Source organism: Sander vitreus, chromosome 6, assembly GCF_031162955.1.
Source record: "Sander vitreus isolate 19-12246 chromosome 6, sanVit1, whole genome shotgun sequence".
NCBI lineage: Eukaryota > Metazoa > Chordata > Actinopteri > Perciformes > Percidae > Sander > Sander vitreus.
The window spans coordinates 2566997-2592644 of record NC_135860.1 but is presented as its reverse complement, the minus strand read 5'-3'; the positions used below and the strand labels follow the sequence as shown (position 1 = coordinate 2592644).

General features: G+C 41.1%; 1 protein-coding gene across 7 annotated transcripts in view; it reads right to left on the bottom strand.

Moving 5' to 3' along the window:
* mef2d (myocyte enhancer factor 2d) overlaps positions 1-25648 on the bottom strand; it is a 133456-nt gene that overhangs the window by 10609 nt on the left and 97199 nt on the right. For 2 of the 7 annotated variants that reach the window (XM_078252058.1, XM_078252059.1), the window contains exons 6-11: positions 24824-24877; positions 13685-13863; positions 12205-12234; positions 7644-7761; positions 5593-5788; positions 2880-2948 (exon numbers count right to left, since the gene is read on the bottom strand). In XM_078252058.1, coding sequence (XP_078108184.1) covers positions 2880-2948; positions 5593-5788; positions 7644-7761; positions 12205-12234; positions 13685-13863; positions 24824-24877 — 646 coding nt within the window. The remainder of the gene's footprint in view (positions 1-2879; positions 2949-5592; positions 5789-7643; positions 7762-12204; positions 12235-13684; positions 13864-24823; positions 24878-25648) is intronic. The other 5 variants (XM_078252060.1, XM_078252062.1, XM_078252063.1 and 2 more) reach the window with 5 other exon arrangements.

The window sequence follows — 25648 nt, the reverse complement described above, 5'->3', positions numbered from 1 at the left end:
GCTGTTGATTCTGCTGTCAAACTCAGAGCGGATCAAATGAAATCCGGCTCATTCAGTGGAATCATGATTATTGTTCCAAATGTTTCAAGGAAGGTCTTAGCTATTTTAAAGCACAGCTTTAACATCTTCTAAAACTTAGAACTAGGGCTGCACCGGATTGTTTTTTATCATCATTGATTCATTTACAGATTATTTTTTGATAATGTTTTGGCTATGTCTTGGTGGGGTCAGCCCTATGTTCCCACATTTCTAAGACATTTTCAACATTAGGTCTTGTGTTCCTACATTTCCCTTCAATGTAAGCCCTATCCTCCCACAACATTTGTTTAGGGGAATAAAATCTGATACAAATTTATGAAAAAGGAAATGTGGGAACATAGGGCCTAATTTTGAAAAAAAGAAACATAGGGCTGTGGGAACATAGGCCCGCTCCCATCTTGGCTATTTTAAAGCATGATTGACAATCTGAATCAAATCTTCTAATACTTATAACCAGGGCTGAAACTAACCCTTGTTTATCATCATTGATTCATTTACAGATTATCGATTATGTTTTTGGTCAATATTATGTCAGCAAAAAGTGCTGATGACAAGTTCCCAGAGCCCATGGTGTGTCCTAAATGTATACCTTATAGCCATAAAATGATTCTCTTTTTTTGCCCCGAGTAGAGATTAGTTGGATTATTTCACTCTTCTGAGTGCTGGCTGCTTCTTCCGTCTCTGAGCGGTTTCACAGATCTGTTTGCTGAACGATTTCTTACAATCTGGACAGCCATTTGTTAACATTTACAAAGCGATACGTCTATAAATGTGTTTAACTATATACTGTTTTTTTTTTTTTTTTTTTTTAAAGATGCTCAACCCCCCAGAGTCACAGCTGTTGTATACAATAACAAACAAGCCATTATCATGTTTTCATGGACAATTTTCAGCTTGTCAGACAGAGAAACAAATAACAGTCTCACTGCTGACAACTCGCATTATTCCAAGTCTTTTTTTGAACATATTTCTGTCATCTCTAATTTTCTCGTTTGTGATGGAGAATCTGAACAGCTGTACAGTCTCTTAAATGAACTTTATGCAAAGACACATTAGTAGCTGAGATTGTTCTGAACAAAAGCATCACAGCATTGAGAGGGAAAAGCTATCAAACATTGCCCGAATTAGAGCAGACCCAAGAGCGTTACAGACTATTAACTGATTATCAAACTCCAAACTCCATTTCATTTGTCTGAGGAATTGAAGTCTTATGTCACGCTGTCATGCTGTCAGCTGACAGTGACAGCTAAGTGGCAGAAAAGTTAAATTTTAATGTGGTGAGCGTGTCAGTGGCGCACAGCTGTGCACTGGGCCGCTGTTTGCTTCTGAAAGCAGCGCCCCAGAGACTCCTTTCATCGGAGCAGCTAGAGAGGCACTGCTACTGTCACACTGCGGTGTCTTCCCCTTTTGTTCATGAGACTTCCAAAGAGCTTCAGATCTAAGCTTCTAGGTGGCATGAAGACTGCACTAGTACAGTGATAATCTGGTGCCTTGACGACAACCGAAGGAGCGATGAACAGTGATGGAAGATCAGATCCTTTACTTAAGTAAACATACTAACACCACACTGTAAAAATACTCCGTTAGGAGATAAAGTCCTGCATTGAAAAATGTTACTTAAGTAAAAGTATCATCAGGAAAATGTATTAAAACCAATTTAAGTGCTCAATGCAGAAAAACCTCACATTTTAGAAACTGGAAAAGATCCAAACAGTTGTGTGTTTAATGGTCTAATCAGTTCAGCTGGACTTGTAGGCCATTATATTGTTAGTTAGTTTAATTTATAATTAAAAAATCATATTTTTATCATATCCAATTCGACCTGTGACGATTTCCTGCATGTCCCCCCTCCCCTTTCTCACCTAGCTGTCCGTTCAAAAATTAAAATGCAGAAAAGCCCAACAAAAAAAATCTTAAAAAAAAGAAATAAAAAAAAATCATATTTTATAAACTACATGTTTTTTTTTGTTTTTACAATCTACAGGTTATGTACTTATCAGCCACACAGATTTTATTTATTATATTTTGTTTATTTATTTATTTATATATTTAAGTATCTTTTGATTTTAAGTGTCATGCCTCTGTTGTTTCCTCAGCTCGCTTCCTGTTTTTAATTAATTAATTTTTGTCGATTTAGGGGTGGATGGGTGAATGGGGCTGGGGGGGAGGGATATTGTGTTATGTGTGTATATCTGATACATCAACCAATGTGTCCCTGAGCAAGACACTTAACCCCTAGTTGCTCCAGAGGCGTGCATCCTCTGATATATAGCAATTGTAAGTCGCTTTGGATAAGAAGTCAGCTAAATGAAATGTAATGTAAGGTTATTGTATAAAGCACTTTGTGCTACATTTACATGTATACAAAGTGATTTATGATTGATTGATTGATTTTGTGTGCAAAAATCTTCATTTGTAAAGTAACTAAAGCTGTCAGATGAATGTAGTGGAGTAAAAAGTACAATATTTCTCTCTGAAATGCAGCGGAGTAGAAGTAGAAAGTGGCATAAGAAGAAAATACTCAAGTTAAGTACGAGTATCTTCAATTTGTACTTAAGTACAGTACTTGAATGAATGTACTTAGTTCCATTCCACCACTGGTAATGAAGTACAGAGATACAGCAAAGCAACAACAGGCATCACATTTTAACATACAAATGGAAAGAAAAGAAGCTTTGGTATCATGTTTGTCGTGTAATTGCATCTATTCTGTCATTTATTTTGGGTTATTCAGTTATTTGGGCTCATAACTGAGCCTGCGAGCAGTAGGATAACTTGACAGATTAAAAAAAAAAAAAAAAAAGGCAGCGCTGCGTAACAGATGCTATCATGACATTCACCTTAGGTTAGCAGCAAAATTGGAGATGCAGTTAACCATCTCTGCATTCTGTTTCTCTGCACCCCACATGCTGTGGAGAAAAAGGGGGGAGGGGGAGGGGGAGGGAGGGAGGACAAAACAAGAGGCAGTTACAAGCCGCTCCCCCATCTACAGGTTAGCCTAGCACAGCCAGACCGCTCACGCAAAGACTCAGCGCTAATGGCACACATGAGCCACCCACACACTGTAGGGCTCAGGTCAGGTTAGCTTTGGAGACGTCAACATTTGAAAACATTTTCGATGTGAGCTGACAGAGAGTAGACAAAATAATGTAAACACCTCATTGACAAGGACTTAATCACTGAACGAACGTTATTACAAAAACACTGATAGGAGTGGGTTCTAATTATCAGAATGTATCGGCTATAAAAAAAATAAAATAAAAAAAAAAAAGAAGAAAAAATACAGGCAAAAACTAGTCTACACTGCAGAAAAGTCTGTACAAGATTCTTGGCGCCTTGTCCTCTACATTTTTCCCCCATCTCTGTAAAGACTGTCATAAAAATGCCAAAACAAACATCACCTTATTAATGAATGCTCATTTAAACCTATTAGTAATGTTGATAGGCTAATTTGGACTTAACAGACTGTGTTACCTTCATTATAAGGCTCAGATATGTTTTGCGCCTCCAGACAGATTTAAAAATTTTTGTCGAAAATGTTTCTTTTGATTGAACAGGTTGCTGTGACCGGGACAAGAGGGACACTTTAAATAACCAGCGACATGAAGTTGTCCTGAACGCATCCTGTGAGGTAGGGGTCTTCAGCTGTTTTTAGGCCGAGGACCTCTAAGGTGAAAGAGAGACAGAGTAAGGACCACCTACTACAGTACATATATTATATAAATTAAGTTGCATGTCAAACTTGGGCCTGATGGATGAAAACGAATAGATATAATACATTATATATTATTCATACATCATGTTTTAATGTTAAACATACATGTGGAAGGCACAGTAAATACTTAAGCTGAACTGTATGGTTATCATAGTGGCTATAGTAAGCTTATCTTCAATGTGCTAGCCTTACTATTTCATATGTTGAAATCATATTAATGTATATTTTTACAGACCTATTTAAATTTTTGAAAAAATAAACTTTCAAAAAAATTGTTTTCTAAAAAATAACTAGGCAGCTCCTACTACATGACCCCCATCCCTGTCTCTACAACGTGTTACGTTAGACAGCCAATCAGCAACATTATTAGATCTTGGTAGAAGCATGCTGCGTGCTTATTGGCTCATTGACTAGGTAGTGAAACTGGGTATTGAATGACGAGGCATTTTTCGATACTTCATAATTTAGAGGCAATTCAGTCAGTGCCTAAAAAGTATTAAATTCGGTACCCAGCCCTAGCCCCCCCTGCACTTAATCCTCTGAGGACCCCCTAGGGGTCACGGATCCCCCTGTTGAACATCTCTGCTGTAAGGTGTTTGTTCGATAACTGACATCACATTCTCGCCATCATTAACTAGTTAGCCAAAACAAGAACAAACTTCTTCTTTCGAGGACGCGAGCCAGTCCAGCTTTTAGAGTGTCAAATCCTGAGAGTCTGCATGCCGGATAACACAGCTAGCAGCCTAGCCTCGCAACCAGACCTAAAGGAGCTAAATCAGAGTGGGACTCCAGTGGGAGTCAGAGCTGAGTGTGGGGGGGAGGGGGGTGGGGTGGGAGTATCTAGGTCACCGCAAAGATGAATCAACCACAGCTGGGCTGATGCAGCTCCGTACGGGAGAGGTGCCTTCGAGTGTTTGAGGTGTTTGTGTGTCACAGCTGACCTGCACGGCGCGGATAAAAAAAAATTGTTGTCCGATGTTTAGGCCTGTAACAATTCCAAATTTTTGCTGTACAATTAATTGTCTCAGAAATAAGTGCGATTAACAATATAATTGTCTCTTTCAGTCAAATAATAATAATAAAAAAAATCATTTAGTTATTACTTTTTTATTATTTACCTTTGGGTTATATCACTTCATGTGACCCAGATATTGTAACAACACAGGTACACAGCCTATGAAGTAAACCACGCCTCTGTATTGTCCTAACATATTGTATTTTGTTCTTAGATTAACACAGAATTGACAATAGTACACTCTAAGAATGAATTCTATAAAACAACAGAACAAGTTCTGGCAGCTCATAACCCAGACTTTGGACCGTAATTAAAAACTGAAATTAAAATTCTCTCAGCTGCTCAGTTAGTAAACTTCTGAAAACGTTTAAAAGAAACTTGCAAAATGTTGAAAAAGCGACAAAAACAGCTTAAAAAGGTGTCAAAAAAATGCCAGAAAAAGCGATAAACGCCAGAAAAAGTTTTTAAAAAAAACGGCAAAACGCCCAAAATGTTGAAAAAAAAGCGACAAAAACTTTGAAAAAAGTGTGAATGTGAATTATGTTCTACGGACAATTTCTGTTAAAATATACAGTCATACTGTTAATACATAGATATTTCTTAGAGTCTATAGTATTATGTGGTCTTCCGGACCTTAGCTAAAGTTTGCAGGTAATTGTGGTTAAACAAAAAATAAAACGAAATTAGGTAAAAAAATAAATAAAATTGCGATTAGACAATTATATAACAATTGTTACAGGCCTACGGTTAAAAGAAAAAGGTGACAGGTCAGGAAATGCATCTAATCTATGACTTTGTTAAATGATGAAAAAAAGTGGCTTACACCAAGTTACTAAGCGACGCCAGGCTCAGCTGCTGGGACTGTTGCTGCTGCTGCTGCTGCTGCTGCTGCTGTTGCTGCTGCTGCTGTTGCTGGGAGACTGTGGGTTGCTGTTGCCAGGCAGCCATGTTGCCAGGCACCAGCCCCGGTGGTGTGAACGTCTGGAGCGCCGTGAGATCCGCGCTCGTCAGCTGGTACTCTGAGATAAAAGGCACGGAGGGAGAGAAAGGAAGAGAAAAAGAAGGTGGAGAGGGGGATTGTTTTTACATCATACAACTTTCTGCTGCATTAATATTAATCAGAGCTAATCCATATTAATGGAGACCTTTGAAGTGGAATCCTTCCAGAAGCTCGCACGCACAATGAACAAAGTGAATATTCATAGTGGTTTGTGGCATCACACTGCCAGGTTTTCTACATGACACTCGAAGATATTAATGACATAATGCAGACTTATAGCTCATACTTGGCTTCATGTTTTATCTTTAATGTTTGTTTAATTATTATTCAGTCCTGGTGGGAATCACCAGAGGCCCCACGATATTATTGCGGTTTTAAACATATTATGCAATATATCGCAATTCATTACCTTTTTTCCAACTTCCAAATCAGGGCTTCAAAGTAAAACGTCAAAATATGTTTTAACTAAAAAGATGCATTGATACTCTGTTTATCTCACTTCAAAGCTATTTGTTTTTATTCTAGTCCCAAAAAGTTAAATCCTCATGTGCAATTTATATATTCTATATAAAAGATCTATACTTGGATTTGTGTATCGATACAGAAAATATCGTGATAATATGCTTATTCGATGTTTCCCCCAACCACAGTGGACGCATGACATAATGCAGACTTCTATTTCATACTTGGCTTCATGTTTTATCTTTTACGGTTGTTTCATTATTATTTAGTCCTGGTGGTAATCACCAGAGGCCCCACTATACGATATCATCACAATACTTATGTCACGATACGATATTATTGCGATTGTAAACATATAAAATTGATATATATCGCCCTTTTTTCTTCAAACTTTAAATTATGCATTAAAAGGAAAACTTTGTCAACATGTGTTTTTATCTAAAAAGATACATTTCTCCGTTTGTTCATCTCACTTCAAAAAAGCAATTTTTTTGTAATCTCGTCCCAACAAGTTAACTTCTTATGTGCTGCTGGAATTTACAGCTTACAAACGCATGCTATGCAAGTAGACAGTGGTACCCAGGTCTCATTCAGGTCAGTGTACAACATAAACTCGGTGCTAATACGGCACCGGTGCCTAAACAACTGTTATCTACCGGACCGAATTGCAACGCAGATTTCGGTGCCAATTAAATGCCTTTTGCGCTGCTCTCTGATGCTCTGAAACAGACGTTAGAGGCAGCAGGAGCATCGCTGCATGTGACGCTAGTTAACACTTCACTTGGCAGCAGGTAACTTTAGCCTACTGTTAGCTAGCAGCTGGAGTAAACACGGTTAAAATGCTGACAGCTAAACGGTGTAAAGTGTGATTGTATTTCAATGTAGAGGATTCCAACACTGGGACGTACAGCAGTCTGCAGCCGCCGTTGTTGGAAAAACAACACAGACGGTGCATTCACTTGAAACTAGTAATCCTTGTGGTGCATTCAAAATTATTGTAAAATATCCTATTCCCCTATTTTTTAAGTATCGGTCAGGCACCGTTTAGAAACCGGCACCGTTTTAAAACTATCGTTTTAGCACCGGTATCGGAAAAAAAAAATAACGATGGGGGTGGGGGGTGGTGTGCGAACACGGAAGGCTTGTATCATGTGCACGCGCCGACAGTGTTGTTGTCATGACTTCAACCATGAGAATTCCTCATGGGGGAGACAAAAACTACGCACTATAGCTTTAACATGTGCAATTTATATAATAAAAGATCGATACTTGGCATCTGTGTATAGATACAGTACTGCCACAGAAAATATTGTGATACTATGCTGTATCAGTTTCCCCCACCCCTAGTGGATGCAGTGTTGCGTTTCCTGTCCTGATGTAAACACACAGATTGCGTTTAAGCTGTCCCCTACCAGTGTTGTAGGCCGTCTGCATGCCGGAGAAAGGCGCCAGGAGACTGGGTGTTGCCACGGAGACCACTGGCGTGGTGAGCGACTGCACCACCTGGGAGCCACCTAGCCGCTGAGCATTCTGGGAAGACAAAGAGATGGATGGAGGAAGTTCAGACATTGAGACACGGGAAGTGGAAGAGGTGATTACTGCTGCGGTGGTCAGAGGCTCCCGCTGACTGACGTGACACAACTCAAAGATATTCAGCTTACTGTCACATTTAATAAGCTTCTCAAAATGCAAATTTAGTCTTAAGTGGTCTTAAGTCTAAGTATAAAAGTAAGTTATCAAATTTCTTAAAGCTAAGAATCACTCTTACTCTCCCATTTATTTAAAGGTCCTATGACATGTTGCTTTTTGGAAGCTTTTATATAGGCCTTATTGGTCCCTAATACTGTATCTGAAGTCTCTTTTATATAGGCCTTAGTGGTCCCCTAATACTGTATCTGAAGTCTCTTTTATATAGGCCTTAGTGGTCCCTAATACTGTATCTGAAGTCTCTTTTATATAGGCCTTAGTGGTCCCCTAATACTGTATCTGAAGTCTCTTTTATATAGACCTTAGTGGTCCCCTAATACTGTATCTGAAGTCTCTTTTATATAGGCCTTAGTGGTCTCCTAATACTGTATCTGAAGTCTCTTTTATATAGACCTTAGTGGTCCCCTAATACTGTATCTGAAGTCTCTTTTATATAGGCCTTAGTGGTCCCCTAATACTGTATCTGAAGTCTCTTTTATATAGACCTTAGTGGTCCCCTAATACTGTATCTGAAGTCTCTTTTATATAGACCTTAGTGGTCCCCTAATACTGTATCTGAAGTCTCTTTTATATAGACCTTAGTGGTCCCCTAATACTGTATCTGAAGTCTCTTTCCCAAAATTCAGCCTTGGTGCAGAACTACAGCCACTAGAGCCAGTCCCACAATGAGCTTTCCTTAGGATGTGCCATTTCTGTGTCTGTAGCTTTAAATGCTATTGAGGAGGAGAGAAGGGGGGCAAGGTGGATGCTGGGGGTGTGGCCTTGACCAACTGCCATGCTTCGCTCGTTTGCGAGCCATGATGTCTCTCTCGTTCTCATGTGCGGGCCAAATTCTCTGGGCGGGCAAAGCAGAGAAAGGGGAGGTAACCTTTCCCCTTATGACGTCATAAAGGGAAGATTCCAGATCGGCCCATCTGAGCTTTCATTTTCTCAAAGGCAGAGCAGGATACCCAGGGCTCGGTTTGCACCTATCGCCATTTCTAGACACTGGGGGGCCATAGGCAGGCTGGGGGAACTCATATTAATGTTAAAAAACCTCATAAAATGACATTGTCATGCAATGGGACCTTTAAGACAGCTCGAGAGGTCTCTCCAGTGGTTAGGAGTTGCCAGTAAGGGCTTGTGATGATAGCACTGAGGACACAGAGACGTGCGCCAATCCTTCAGGAAAGGAAGAATGTTTTTGAAATGTTTGACGACGAGCAGTTAATCAACCGTTTGGACAGAGCAGACATAAAATATATATTAAAATTTGTAAGTAAGACATGGTGGAAAACGTGTTTATCTTTCATCTCCAATGTGTATATCATAATGTATTCTCTTGAAAATCCTTTATTGTCAAATGTGTGTTGAATGTAAACTCCTCTTAGGAATTTCACCACTCAACGTGAATATATCTGAGAATATTCTTGGAAATCTATTCAGTGATTGGTCCATGCCTATGTCTTCATCCCAAATCCTGTTTGTGGCACAGCAAAGTGTTGTGAAATGACACTTAAGATATAGTTCTGCACTTTACTTAAATTACAACTGAGATGCTTGATAACTAACTCTTGAGCGCAGCTTTGAGCCAAGAATTGTTTAACTCTTAAGTCAATTCTTAGCAGTGTTCTTGTGAGTAATTCCCAGCGGTTTGATAAATTCGGGCCCTGGTCTTTATATCCTTTTATGGGCCGAGTGCAGGAGTCCACGGCACATGACGTCATCCATTCTCAACAGCAATAATGATAATGGTTAGCATGTGCTTTCCACTGTAGAGCAGAGTGGCTGCAGAGACCCTGCAATGTGACTGAGCACAATTTAATTACACTATTACTACTGAAATATGTGACTATAAACACAGCTTGTTCTACTTTCAGTTGAAATATAAAACCGAAACATTATGCTGTGATTGAATTGAACCCTCTGCTTTACGGAGCTGAAAGTGCAGCAACTCTCATTAACTTTTTCGCCCACAGTTTTCCTGCCACGTTTGAAGTTTTTATTGGCAGACTAAATAAAGAAAAAGATTCTAAAACAAATCCCCCAGAGCAGTTCTAACAAGAGACTGACATGAGGAACAATCAGATCACTTCACTGTGCAGGCCAGTGGAAGATGTTTGTATGCATCGTTCCACGGTCAAAAGTGTCTCCCATCTCAAAGGCGGCGTTGGCACGGCAACGCTGTCGCCAGGGCCGGGCGCTTGTGTTATGTGGCGTCACGGTGAGAGGTGTTATGAGAGGCGTCGACCGTGCTGGAGAATCATGCTGACAGGAACGCATGCATCGACAAGGCTGACAGACGAGAGACGAGTGGGGATGAGTGCGTTTGTGTTTGAAAAAGTGTGTGCGTGTGTGTATGTGTTTGCAGAGAGTTATGCGAGGAATGAATACACAATGTGAGGTGTTTGTTTTGAGGTGTGAGAAATATGCATGCACACAATGCATGCAAGTGTGTGTGTGTGTGTGTGTGTATGCAGAGAAATATGCATATATGGATGTCAGCATAGGTGTGTGTGTCTGTGTGTGTGTGTGTGTGTGTGTGTGTGTGTGTGTGTGTGTGTGTGTGTGTGTGTGTGTGTGTGAGAAGGGGTCAGCGTGTTGGACTCCAACATGTCTGTCTGTGTTCCAGGTTGGAGACTCTGTGATCTTTCCTCACTCTGATTCTCCGAGCATCGACACTCAAACATGCACATGCTGAGCAGCTTGCACACACAGCGGAGAGTCGGCTGGCTGCTCCGGTTCCTTCAATATTCCCTCTATAGACCGTTTGTGCCCGGCACAAATGTCACTTTAAGCTCTATTGTACCGGCACATTATAAAACGCACACAAGTTGTGTCGCTTTGCTTTTAAAAAGTAAGTACATATCCAATATGTTTTATGTCACAAAATGCAACATTTTGAATGTGTTTTCTGGCTCTTTTAAAAGGGTTGAGGACTGATTCCCACTAAAGCCACTCGTGTCTAAAATGCATTTATGGTACTGAGAGCTGTTTTTGTAAGTAAGTAAGTAAGAAAGTCAGTCATAGTTTTTTGGGATTTTAGGAATTGTGCTTATTTTCTTTCTTGCCAACAGTGTGGAAGCAAATAAGAGACATGTATTTGAATTGTTATAGCCACTGAATACTTAATATTGAAATATTTTACTTTGAAAACTATGTGTCTGAATGCATACGCTCTGAATTCACATCTTCGAAATGGAAATGAGAAATTTCTTGATTCATTTCAATTAAAACATTTCAAATTGAAAAAGCTGAATTGGAACATTGCCCTCTCAATGGTCACAAACTCTGGTCCAAAAGGTTTCAGAAAAAGTTTCAGAGTTTGTAAAAAAAAAAATAGATTCAGGTTGGAAAAAAAAACAATAAAACTAATTCAATATTAGAACATTAATTATTCAGTGGCTGTTACTTTGTCTCTTATTTGCTTCCATACGAGAGTTAGATAAGATAATGATCACTCGCATGTCTGTGCAGTAATCATGAAACTAGTCCCAGCCAAGAAATTATTTGGCACACAGCTGTTTTTTACACTTTGGTTCTTGTACAGATTAAACTACCGAGACACAATGTGTTAATGAGTGAGCTGTAGAGGTGTTTTTCAGCGGATTTTGTTTCCTTCAGACAGAGCCAGGCTAGCTGCTGAACCTTGTTTCCAGTCTTGCTGGATGCTGAGCTGAGCTGCTGGATGGTAGCTTCATAGTGAACCTACAGACATGAGAGTGGAATCAATCTTCTTTTGTAGTAAGTGCATTTCCCAAAAATGATTCCTTAAATTATTCCTTCAAGTCTACAAAAGCAAATTGCGAGTCAAGCTACACCTGGTCTGAGTGATGCTTTAAAATCTGCAACAATGTCTGCATAACTGAGACCAAGTCCTTTCAAAAGAAGAACAAATCATTATGCAAGGCCTGCCTGTCTAACTTGAAACAAGTTGTTTGGGAGTCAAGTGTCAAGCAAGTCAAATCTCACAGCAGTTGAGTCCGAGTCAAGTCTCACGTCCTCGTGGTCTACACCTCCGATGGGACTTGGCCTACATATAGCCCTAACCCCCCCCCCCAGGAACCGGTGCTGCCAGCTGATTGGTCCACCGTACGTCTGTTGCTCCGAGTTCACCGGGTGCTCTGACTGCTCTTCTTCTTCTACTACTCGCCACAGCAGCGGCGCCTGTGAGTCAACCGTGATGGGATGCCGGCGGTTTCACGCTCATGCTTGGTGAGATCACACAGAGTTCCACAGCACATCCACCAGGCTAAAAAAAAAAAAAAAGTCTACGAGTCTATTCACCTCACTCACCAACTCCAGCTCTTCCTCTGTCTGCGCGGCGGCGGGGGGGGGTTTGAGGAGGAGGGAGGAAGGGTAAAAAAAAACAGAGGACGGTTACGGTTCTGCAACAACTAACTGCAGTGAAATATGAACATACATTAATCTAAAGTTTAGTCCAGAAGCGTTTAAGAGTGGACTGTTGAATTGGCAAGAGTGGCAGCATTTGAAAAGATGTCTTATAAGACAGATTTGGAAAATTGTTCTCCAAATCGTTGGAGAACTTTTGGGAAGGGGAAGAAAATACTGGTTAGCTGATTGGATAAACCATCTGTCTATCACCACCTATGTTGGTGACAGACGGGCCAAATCAACCAATCAGATCAACGAAGCTAAACACCTAAACCCGCCTCAAAACCAACGCTGATTGGTCGGTCGTTTGGCGAACGGCTCCAAATTTTCTCTGTCTCAAGATGCCAGACTGATCTGCGAGTGGAAAACTGGAGCTCGCCAGATCAGGACGCTCTCACGAGGCTATTGGTTTACATGTAGGGACCCTCATTATGCTACCATGGAAGTGTGGTGCTATTTTGTCCTTGCTTTACACTACATTTAGACTGAGTCAAATGCTGCAGAAGTCTAAATGAACTGACGTTTGCTGATACGAAGCGTTTTAAGTCTGGAGATAGATCTAGATCTTCGCGCTGCTTTAGTGTCCGATGTCAAGTAATTACAGCATCTCAAGTCCGTTCAATTTCTGTGGTTCAATGTCACGAGAGTTGACGGAAATTCATGCAGTCTCCTTTGTTCATTAGTGATATATTATGGCTCAAAAAACTAAAACTGAAATGATTTACATTCATTTTTATTTTCATTAGTTTTTTGACCCTCCTGTCAAATTTGACCCGTTTTCAAAGTTTCTACATCAGAAAATTTGGGTTTCTTTCAAGCAAATTGCCTCAAAATAACATGGGTTGTTCCATACAACGCTCTTCTCAAGGAAAAATAAGGATCAGATGTCTTCTTTCATAGAATTTGGGATCTTTTGGGGAAACTTTGACCGTCTGTGATTATCCACTCAATCGTAACTACTTTTACAATTTCAGCTTCTTTTTTTAACTCAAAAATTAGGTATAATTTCATATAAATGAGGTTAATAAATGAGGTTAAAAAGTGTACAACTAATAAGTTGATGTTAGTGGTATATCCGGAGGTAGAGGAAAAAAAGGCAGAAGAAAAGCCACAGAAACCTCAAAACAGCTTCAAAAACCTCGGGAAAAGGGGTTAACCCGGGAGGACAACAAGTTGCATGGTGGACGGGAAGACAACACGAGGGTTAAGCTGGCATTGTAGTTTCAGTTTAGTGAGGTTGTGGTTTTTACTTAGTTTCAGTTTACGAAGAATATTTGTCATTGCTTATTCTCGTTTTAGTTTAGTATAACAACCCTGGTTCCCTGTGGCTTTAGGGCCCATCATGGCTGCTGTAGTTGCGTTCTCCACTCACCAGCTGCATGAGGCTCTTGCCGCTCTGCGAGGTGATGACCCTCAGGTCCGGCTTGCGGCTGTTGACCATCTGAGGGCTGTGCGGAGGCGGAGACTTAGCCGGGACTACTTTCCCCAGGCTGTTGCCGTTGGAGACGGAGAGGAGGCCCGGGGAGGCCCTGGCACTGATGTAGCCGTTAGCTGGAGAGACACAGAAAGAAAGAAAGAAAGAAAGAAAGAAAGAAAGAAAGAAAAAAAAAGACAGAAGTAAGAGAGAGAGAGACAGAGTGAGATTAAGTGAAGATGGAGGAGGTTGTGTGTATGTCTCTATTGATGTTTTTAGTATCTGTGTCTACCTGCGAACTCTGTCTGTACTTGTCAGCCTTGGTGTATGTGTGTGTGTGTGTGTGTCTTATGACGTCTGCCTGTGTGTTCTCATTAGCGAGTTGGATCGCTCGTGTCGCACCACATGCTCCTCATCATTTCTGCAGCTCACACTGTTTTTTTGGGCGGCGCTCAGATTTTTCAGCAGCTCTTCCACATCAAAACCGCGTCACGCTATAACCAGAACCATTTTATTCTCTCTCTCTCCCCTGTTTGTTTCAGTTGTCTCGGCGCTTGCTGAAGAACACACAAATGTCCCTGAACTCTTTCCATCTTACACTGCAAAAAATGTCCCTCTTATGAAGTCAGTTTTGACAATTATTGAGCACTCAAAGTCTTGTTTTCTCAAAGCAAGAGATATTTATTTTTTAAGAGAGCTTTACATGTATTTGGACTACACTTGGGAAGTGCATTTCCCCATGTGTGCCTGCGTGATTGCGTGTTATTATAAGCTCCGAAGTTTTTGGCCTTTTTCCCCTTTAGCATTGTGTTTATGATAATTATAATGCATTTGGTGTTTCAAGCCTTAAATGGAAATGAGTGTCAGTATCTTGAAACAAGACAGAACAGGGAAGAAGAAATTACACTTCTAAATACAAAATCTTGAAAAAGTTCTAGTTGTATTGAAACAGGTTGAAAGATCTCACTGTAATGACGATTTTTTGAAGTAGATAACTTTAGCTTACTTTATTTTTTGAGGATATGGAAAAAAGGCTTAAATAACTTTATATAAAAAAAAGTATTTTCCGAAAACATCTGGTCACAGGAGGAAAAAGGTGAATTCTTGGGGGACTATTTTTAGCGGTGGATTATTCCACATTTGGTGCTCCAGGGAGTATTTGTGGCAGCATGACGGTGTGTGTGTGTGACTGAGTCAAAATAAACTACAGTGTGTGTTCATGGTAATGGTGCAACATATATTTTTGTATCAGACACCACTTATTAGTTTTCACTTTGTAGAATATCACCAGATGTAATAATAGCTTTTTAGCTTTGCTTTTTAGAGTGTACAGTACTTTTGCTTTCTGTTTTTTCTCTTTTCTTTCTCACGGGGTGCATTCCAGCAACATGACCGGCAACAGAACGTCTGTTGAACGCTCCCTCCTTTCAAACTGCTGATATTCCAAACTCCTACACTGCAACGCAATAATTGTTACTCTGTGAGAAACAACAATACCTGATACATGTCATGCTCCAGTCTCAGAGCAGCACCTCTGTGTGTGTGTGTGTGTGTGTATACTTTGGCGTCAACCCTGCTTTCAAGGATTATTACGCAATATCCACCTTTTTTAATTGCTTAAAGGGGTGGTTTGAATCCTTTAAAGTGTGGTTGTGTGAGTGCCCAGATAGCTCAGTTGGTAGAGCGGGCGCCCATATATAGAGGTTTACTCCTCGACGCAGCGGGCCCCACGCCGACCTGCGGCCCTTTGCTGCACGTTATTCCCCCCCCTCTCCCCTTTCATGTCTTCATCTGTCCTGTCAAAAATAAAGGCCCAAAAATGCCCAAAAAAATAATCTTAAAAAAAAAAAGAAAAGTGTGGTTGTGTGAGCTACTTCTCCATAGTGTGTCAGCTACAGTAGAGGGCACTCGCCGCCCCCCCCCCCAGTTTGGAGAAGCAGGCAGGAGTACCGACACGGAAGCTAAGCAATATCTTTGTCTAACATTTTAGACACCTTAAAAACATCGATATCAGTTTAAGTGTACGCTATACTGTATTTAGAATATTTACAGCGCTTCACCGTGCTGTCAGACAGCCCTTTACGACGGCGACCTGAAGCAGTTATCTTTGCTCTTTCAAAGCCACCAGACTCCTTTGACAAAAACGGCAATTTTACTTTGCAGAACAAGAGAGTTGCTGCTCTTCCGCTGCCTCCGTCCGTTTTGTTTTGTTTGTGTCATTGTGAGACTTTGGTGATTTAAAGGTTCAGGAACGAACTAACAAACAAACTAACCGATCGAGGCAGCGGTAGAGCAGCAACTCCCATGTTCTGCGTGGCTAAATATAGCGTACACTTAAACTAAATATTTTTTCAGTTAAGCTCTAAGAGGTTGGATCAGGGTTCTGGGTGTCATGACAACATGACTCCAGCAGACAGCAGCCTGTTTGTGCCGCTGAGGTCAAAAAGAGGAGCTCGACTCAAACAGTCAAAGCGTGTATAGGAGGGGGACAGTAGGGACTTTCCCAGCCCTCACACACACACACACACACAAGATAGCAGTTCTCCATGACGCCACCTCCAGACAACAGCGGCATGTGACTCTGCTTCATCTCAGTAACACACACTCCAGGGAGAGAGAGAGAGACACACACACACACACACACACACACACACAAGATAACTAAACCTTACAACAACAACAACAACCACACAACAGAGTAAAAAAAAGGGGGTTGACTCAGGCGGCAGGCAAAGAAGGGAAGAGGGTAGAGACGGTGCTGAAAAAAAGTTAAGTTAGAGCATTGCAAAAGGGACTTGGGGAAAGGAGGGATGGAGAGGGGAAGAAGGGATGGAGGGCAAGAAATGAGGCAGAGAGCAAGAAGGTGTAGAAAGGTAGGACCAAAGGGAAGGAGAGGAAGTAGGGAAATAAAGAGACGGACAGAAAGAAGAAAGGAGGTAGGGAAAAAGTTAAAGTAGTAGAGGAGGAAAGAAAAAAAGGAAAGAATGTATTTCCTAGCAGCGTCCGACCAATGAGATTGCCTGTGTCGTGTTGAGTCACAGGACCCTCCCTACATCATCAGGTGTTTCTGGTAAATCCTGTGACCCTTCGTGTGTGTGTGTGTGTGTGTGTGTGTGTGCGTGCGTGTGTGTGTGTGTGTGTGTGCGTGCGTGTGTGTGTGTGTGCATGTTGCATAACGTGCACATGTGTGCGTCAATGAGTGATGGGAATCTGTTGCTGGTTGCGTTCTGTTCATGTTTGTGGATAAAGGAAGAGGTTGGCGGCTTTGTAGTGACCCCGAGTTATGACACGGACACACACAGAGGCACACACACAGACACACACACACACACAGGTTGTAAGTGAGTGTGTGACTGAAATGCATGTCTCAGGCCAACACTAAATCCCCATACAGAACAGAGTGTTCTCATCGTACTGACGCCATCTTCTCATGCATTTTTGTCTCTAATCTTCAGTATAAAGTCATTTTTACTAGACCCGCGATGCATTCTTGTTTGAAAGTTTAGGGGTGCAACGATAATTTGTGGAAAAGCATGTTGTGACACAAAAATGCGACAATATGCATCATTGGACGCAATATCGTTGCCTGAAAATGCTGACAGGCAGCCATATAAGCATAAAAAGTGTCTTAATGTGCCAGCTCATTAAATGCAGATGGTTTGGGTTTTATCTGCTCAGATTTCTGCATCGACCCAAATACAATGGAGGTAAATGTAATTTACATTTGTCCTGTAACCTGTCCCTGTTGCGAATTGCATGTTTTGTTCACAAAAAAAGAAAACAATGTAACTGAAATAAACTACTAAAAGAAAGAAAGAGGTCATTTCAAAACCTTTATGCCTGAAGAGAATTAAAGTGAGTTTGTTTGTATGTTTTTAACATTCTCTTTGTTAAAAACATAAGTTTATTGCGCCGGGGTTCCTGTATCTTGTCAAACTGTGAGATGGCTGTATCATAACAGTTTGTGTTTGTGACGTCTGGTGAAGCTTGCATGAATACACTCCTATTCTGAGAGTGAGTCACAGAGTCATGTTGATGTGTCTGGGCCTTTATTTCTGTGTGTTGACTGTTTGCATGTACTTTTTTAGTACTCTTTACATGTGCTCTTCTCTGTGTATGAGCGGGCAAGTGCAAGTGGCTACACAGAGTGTGTTTGTGTGTGTGTGTGTGTGTGTGTGTGTGTGTGTGTGTGTGTGTGTGTGTGTTGTCTCCGATTACGCGAGGCCGGGCGTGGGAATGTGTGGAATGCTGGGTGACGTCAATGGTGACATTCCCAGAGCCCCGAGTCCCCGGACAACAGCTGAGAACGACAGACCCAGGAGAGGAGGAAGGAGGAGGACGGAGAGAAAAAAAGAGGGGAAGAAAGGGAGAAGAGGGTAGAAGAGGTGAGGGCAAGGCAGCAGAAAAAAAAAGGTCCCAAAGATAGGAGACAAAAGGTTGAGAAAGAAGAGATGAAGGACAGAGGAGAGGAAGAAGTGGGGAGGAGATGAAGAGGACAGTAAAGACAGAGGGAAGGATGAAAGGAGAGGGGAAGAAGGGAGGAGAGGGAAGAAGAGGTGAGGGCAGGGCAGCAGAGAAAAGATGAAGAAAAGATAGGTTGAAAAAGAGAGGGAAGTAAAAGAGATACAGGATAGAGGGGAGGAAGAAGTAGGGAGGAGAAGGAGAAGACAGTAACGATGGATAGAAGAGAGGGAAGGATCAAAGGAAATGTAAAATATTGACAGGAAATGGCGTAGAAGGAAGGAACCAAGGAATGAGGATGAGAGCAGAAATAAAGCGAAAGAGGGTGAAAAAAAGAATTGCAGCGAAAGAAGAGAAAAGACAAATGGAGACAGAGTTTAGGAAAGAAAGACAAGTGGAAGAGATGAAAGACAGAGGAAAGGAAGAAGTTGGGGGGGGGAGATGGAGAAGACAGTAAAGATGGAGGGAAAGATGAATGGAGACAGCAAGAGGAGAGGATGAACTATTGACAGGAAACGGAGGAAGTGGGATGAGAGCAGAAATAAGGAAAGAGCGAATAAAGAGAGAATGAGGCGAGACATTGGTAGAGTGGAACAAAAGGCAGAAAGGATAGAGTGTGGAAGGTAAGGGGAGAAGGAAAAGGACAAGGAGAAAGGAAGAGGAAAGAGGGCAAAAAAGAGAATGCAAAGAAAGAAGACAAAGTTTGAGAGTTGAAGAGATGAAAAGTGGGGGTGGGGGAGATGGAGAAGACGGTAAAGATGGAGGGAAGAGAGGGAAGGATGAAAGGAGACAGCAAGAAGAGAGGATGAAATATTGATTGGAAATGGGGTAGAAGAAGGGGACAGAGGAATTAGGATGAGAGCAGAAAGTAAGGGAAAAGAGAATAAAGAGAGAGAGAGAGAAAGAGGCGATACATTGGTAGAGTGGAAGACAAAGAACAAAAGGATAGAGTGCGGAAGGTACTGGGAGAAGGAAAAGGAGGGAGGAGGAGGCAGGGAGAGATAAGCGACAGAGGCGACAGAGCGAGGAGGAAGCAGCCGGCTGGATCAGGTCACCCTGAGCGGCGCTTTGGGATGAAAAGGTTTCATGTTTCGACACGCGAAGGAGTCGGGACTTTGTTACAGCGAGCTGCCTGGGATCCTGAACGCAACATTCAATTCAATTCAATTTCTAGTGTCAAATCATACCAGGAGTTAAGCCAGGACACTTTATGGATAGAGGAGGTCTAGAACACGCTCTATCATTTACAAAGACCCAACAACTCCCTCCGAGAGCAAGCATTTGGTGCAACAGCTGCGAGGAAAAACTTCTTTTAAAAAACAGGCAGAAACCTCGGACAGACCCTAGCTGTGTTCAAAACCGTTCCCTCATTCCCCACTCACTCGCTTTCATATACATACAGAGAGTTTGGCCAACTGAAATCATGGGGCGCCATATTGGATACCATTGTCAGATGACTCTACAGTGTAACCCTAAGGGGCGAATATGCTATCTTGAAATAAATCACTTATTTTCACCATAAACAGGCATATACATGTTATTGTATATGCACGATACGTGAGTCTCCATTTCAGACATCACTGCAGGTTGACTGCTTTTAGCAGCAGAGGTTGATTGTGGGCGACAATACTGTCGTGGTTAGCTCGCCGAAACTCTAACTGCCGAAGTTGCTTGGTGGCTCGGCTACGTTAGCTAACGTCCGCTAGCATAACGAATTGCAGGAATTAAGAACGCAAATATTCAAAACATTAAAGGAAGTTTGATTTCAACAGTTTCAGCCACAGAATATAAGATGGGACGCATTTTTTCAAGACTGACACAGAAGGCTGGAAAACTACCAGGGAAATACAATTACTTTATATTTATGTTTCTTTCTAAAAAAAAAAAAAAAAAAAAAAACTTCATACTGTGATTGGAATATTGTGTTCCAAAAGTAGTGATTTGATCTCGTGACATTACAATGCACTGCCGCTCTTTAAAATGACCACACGAAAGTGATCTCTCAACAACTCTCGTGCATTGATCAGACGCCAACTTTTAAGAGCCCCGTTTCAGAGAACGCATTTCATTAATAGCCTTGAAACTTTTAATCCCAATATTGAGACTTGGCTTTGGTGTATTCCTCTGATTCAGTGCAGAGAAGTTAATATAAATGTATTGATTTCTTTTGGCCAACCTTACCCTGAGACAATACGTTTATCAAGTGAATATAGAAAGAAAGAAAAAAACAACCCTCCTTCCCACCATATCTATTACAACAGGCTGGCTGGCAGTATCTGTCCGGGCTAATGGGATTTAAGGGGAGAGCTCTGGCCAGTGTCAAAGTCACCTCTGAGGAGAGTCCTGTGCCAAGAGAAGGGACAGTTGGCCGGGGGGTGGGGCGGTAGATTATTCCAGAGAGAAGACGAGGGGGAACAGCTGAGAGAGACAGGATGAGAGGGGGAGGGAGGAGCAGCGGGTGAAGACGGGAAAGAGTAAAGCTGAGGAGCTGTCAGGATCCCAGGGTTTCTTCCATTTGGTGTCGTCGTTACCGCGGCTGCACAGTATTATCGTTTTCATATCCTCATCGTGAGATCAACCGGCGCAACGAACAAATCGCAGAAGGCGCCGTCATGTTGCGAAAGAAATTCAGAGATTTATCAGTAGAAAACGGCACTCTAACATATAACTGTCGCGTTTTTTTAGTGCCTTTTATATTCAATTCAATGTTCAATTTGTTAAATTAAAGAAGGATGGAAATGATTTCCTTTCATTTGTTTTAAATTCAACAAGCAATTTGTTGTTTTTCAGCAGAATACTGACAGCAGCAGAAATGCAAAACGGCCTTAATAGGCCTATAGTTATCGCTATATTCAACAATGTTATCGAGGGCTGGGCAATATATGGATATTATATCGATATCGTGATATGAGACTGGATATCGTCTCAGATTTTGGATATCGTAATATCGTGATATGACACAAGTGTTATCTGTGCCTGGTTTTAATGGCTGGATTACAGTAAAGTGATGTCAGTTTTTGAACTTACCAAACTGTTGCTTTTCTATTATTTGCCTTTACTCCACTTAGTTATTATATACACATTAATGATAATTATTTATCAAAAATCTCATTGTGTAAATATTTTTTTGTAAGCAGCAATTGTCAACCCTACAATATCACCGCAATATTGATATTGAGGTATTTGGTCAACAATATCGTGATATTAGACTTTTTTCATATCGCCCAGCTCTAATGTTATCCCATATTTCCTTCATCTACGCGTTACATCGTTACAGTAAAACGTTCATGTTACTGACTCTAGTATTTGGCTCCTGGCATCATTTTTAAACCAGCTGGTTTCAAGTTGGAGATGTGACAGACTGGTAAAGGTTTTGCCTGGTTCCAGACATCTGAATCACCAGCCATGTCTTTGCGTTTGTTCCAATGATTCAAATTACGTCTGTTGTTGTGCTCACTGACGGCTGTTTCCCCCTGGTTGGATAGACAATCGGCCAATCACAGCTTTGTAGGGAAAATGGGAGGGACGTCATGATCATACACACATGGGGATCTACGCCCATTCAAAATGGCCACAAAAATGAAAGCAGCTGTAAACACATAACTCTCAAAGTTAACATATTTCTTCAATCTTTGTGAAAAACGGTAGGTACTGAATACTTATATTGTCTGAATAAATCGGGTGAAAAGAAGTAGCAATTCTATCTCAAATTGGGCTTCTTTTCAGCTGCTGAAATCTGCTGTCAGATTTTTCTCCAATCAGTCTTCTTTTTCTTAAGGAAAGGTACGACAACAAAAATGTTCTCCCAGAAAAGTAGAAGTCCCAATAAAGATTTGTCCACAGTGAGGTCCGCAAACACTCGTCCCTGCAAAGACTGGTCGCTTTACGTCTTCAAAGAAATACTTTTTGTACTCTTACCCATTTGTACAAGTGGTTGCCGGCTTGGCAACCAGGCATCAGCTTTTGGTTACCGAAATTGACAATACGTTTGCCATGTTTTAAACTGCCTATATTTGGAGCAATTCATTTGTTATGTAACTATACCACACATTTTAATAATGAAACAATGAGAGAATGGCTTGGAATATCAATTCCCATCCCTCTTAAATAGGGGTGCAACGGATCACAAAACGCATGGTTCGGATCACGGTTTTGAGTCACGGATCGGATCAATTTTCAGATCAGCACAAAAAAGGGGGGAATTTAAATGATTATTAAAAATGTAATAACAATAACTTTTAACACTAATTACTTCTTTCACCAGTAAATTGCTGTTAAATGACAAAAACAGATGAGAAAAGGATATTTTACAATAACTTTGAATGCAACACGAGGTTTACCAGTTTCAAGTAAACGCAACATTTACATGTAGCCCGTCTGTCTGTGTTGTTTTTCCGACAACAGCAGTGACCAGAGCTAGTTTGTGTCATTTAGCTCATAGCTTTAGCGGCAGACGGTTGTACGTCCCGCTGTTGAATTCTCTACAGAAATACAATCACACTTTTACACCGTTTAGCTGCCAGCATTTTAACCGTATTTAATCCAGTTACTACCGTAGCTAACGGTAGGCTAACGTTACCTGCTGCCGAGTGTAATGTGTTATTAGTTTACTAGCGTGACATGCAGCGATGTGTCTGTTGCCTCTAACGTCTGTTTCGCAGCATCAGAGAGCAGCGCAGACATTTAAGTAGCACCGTAATGAGGCAACGAAATCCGCGTTGCCATTCCGTCCGGAAGATACCGGGCACCGGTGCCATATTAGCACCGGATTTTAATATGCGGCGTTAAATATTGAACAGGTGGTTGCCAAAGGGGACAACCAGAGGCCACGAAACGGATGCCAATTGACTCAATCTGGTTGCCAAGGGAAACCGGGCAACTGTTACTGTCGAGCCCTGCCTCTTTTCGCATGCCTCCAAGGTGAAAAGATAATCTGGCGCAGGCGCGCTACTCATCCGCAACACATCTGAGCGGGAGAGTGTTTATGCGACAACTACATTTTCTTCAAGAATTCAAGGTAACACTTAAAAATAAATGCTATACAAATGGATCATTTTGGGGGTGGAGAGTTCCTTTCAAAGGGCATTTGTCAACACATAGGAGGAGGACATTCACTGAGTTCTCAGAGTCAGATATCCCGGCACATTAAACCGAAACTGCCTGCATGGCTGCATACCAACATGAGTAAGTGGGGTAATGTGTTTTTGTGACCTTTTAAGGATTACACAAGCTGAAGGTGACAAGGAAAATATAATTCCAAACTGGCAAACTAATTTGTTTAGATAATTGATCTACAACAAAGTTGTGGAATGAATTGGTTTAGCAGTCATGTGGGAGTCATATTCAAATTTGAGAGTAAAGTCATCTTGATATTAGTGTTGAACTGGTGACCGTAACAAAGTGTGGCGCTCACTTTCAGGATTTTGGACCAGCTGGCAGACAGCAGACCAGCTCAGTAATATTATCACATTTTTAAGATATTCTACTTAATTCCGGTTTCTGTGTCTCACTTTGAAAACAGCAACAACACAAACCAGCTGGGGAGCATTAAAAGAAGTTTTCTGTTTTCTGTTTCAGATCCTCTTTTCAAACTCTCTCCTCCCGTTTCTCTCTCACAACCTGAAACTCATTCTGTTCTTTGGACTGTTTACAAGCAGCTTGCACTGTGAAACCCTCAGCTGTCGCCAGTCAACAGGTGTTGTCGTGCTTGTGTGTAGCATGTCTGCGTGTTGGAGTCAGTGTGCGAGTTGCCACGCAGAAAATATTCTGCGTCACTCTGTCTGCGAGCCAGATTCAAGTCAAACGATTTCCCTTTTAGAAAGTCTAGCTAAAATACAGACTCAGAATGAGGGCATTGTGGGTGACATACTGTGTGTGTGTGTGTGTGTGTGTGTGTGTGTGTATCAGTACAAACTCAATTGTTCTTAAAGGGTAACTTCAGGGTTTTTTCTACCTGGACCCTATTTTCCTATGTTTTTGTGTCTAAGTGACTGATGGGAACAACAATCTTTGACATTGGTCCAGTATTAAGAGAGATCACAGCGGTCGAAACAAGCTACAATGTAAGTTAACAGGGCAATTGTCCAGCTTGTATTTACATTCACAAAAGTGCTCGTTTTGCCACTGACAGGCTCAGATTAATATTCTAAGTGTCTGACAACATCATGGAAAGGATTTCTAAGATGGTTGACCTTTCTGTTAAAGAGTAAGATCTTTTTTTTAAAAACATAAAGACGTGTTAAATTTTTTTTAACCGAGTTGGACTCGGTTAACTTGTTAAGTCCTTTGGAAGGCCCAGTTTGGAACCTGAATTGCAACATTTTATTCTCATCTTTTATCTGTTCTTAATTTCGTTTTTAACTGCCTTGCCTTGTTTTGGTTGAAATAAAAACATAGTTTCACCGATTTACATGTGAAAATATGCTGGCTCCATACACGTCTGGTGAGTTTAGCGCACATTGCCCCATAGGGTGACATTGCAGACCGGTTTGCCGCTGCTGGTCAGTGTTCTCAGTTAATACTGGACACATTTCAAAGATTTTTTTGTTCCCATCAGTCACTTACACACAGGTTGACAAAAAAAGCTAAGTTACTCTTTAAAAACGTAGAGCAAGAACAAAACAAAAGACTACTTACGGACTGGACTCGGGCACGCTCCATTTGAGTTCCCCATGTCTCCTAACAGAGCTCCTGTAACAAAACACATCACGGCTATCAAACATAACCCCATTCATTTTTATTTCATTTAATAACAAACAATTAATCTGAACAACGCTAATCTAAAAATTCTGCACATCCCATTTTGAAATGCGTCATTAAATCAAGTATGCCATTAAAAAAGTGCTTCTGCTATCCACAATCACTTCAGTCTATGAAGGACCATAAGTGGTATGAATTATATTACCAGGTAATTTCTAAGTGCCCGTTTCACCAGTTATCAATGGTACCTATGTCATATTTGCCGAGAAAAAAATAATCATCGCACTCGTTTTAAATTGTGGAGAAAAAAAAAAGATTAAGTAGCATTTGAAATACAAGACTGTTGGCAGTAACATTAAACAGAACTGCCAATCAACTAACTGGGTGACGCTCTGAGGTCCAGGCCATTTTTTTTTTCCAATCTTTGGTTCGCCTGCTCTCCTTGTGTAATAATGCTAGTATAACCTCAACCCTGCTATGCACAATCAAGTTATGGACGTCATTTTTTTTCCCCAGGAAAACCGGGGCGTCATGCATGCTGCAGGGATGCCACATGAATGTATAAATTGTTATACGACTATAAAGACTAAAGAAAAAACTAAACAGAAATTCAGTCTTATAGAAATGTGTTGAAATTGCACAGGAAACAATTATGATCAAGACTTTGGGGTTTTGAAAAAAAACTGGTCTTCCAAGTCTTTGAAATCAGGGGAAACAAAAATAAACACTGTATCTAACAAATACACAAATATGTCTCCGAAC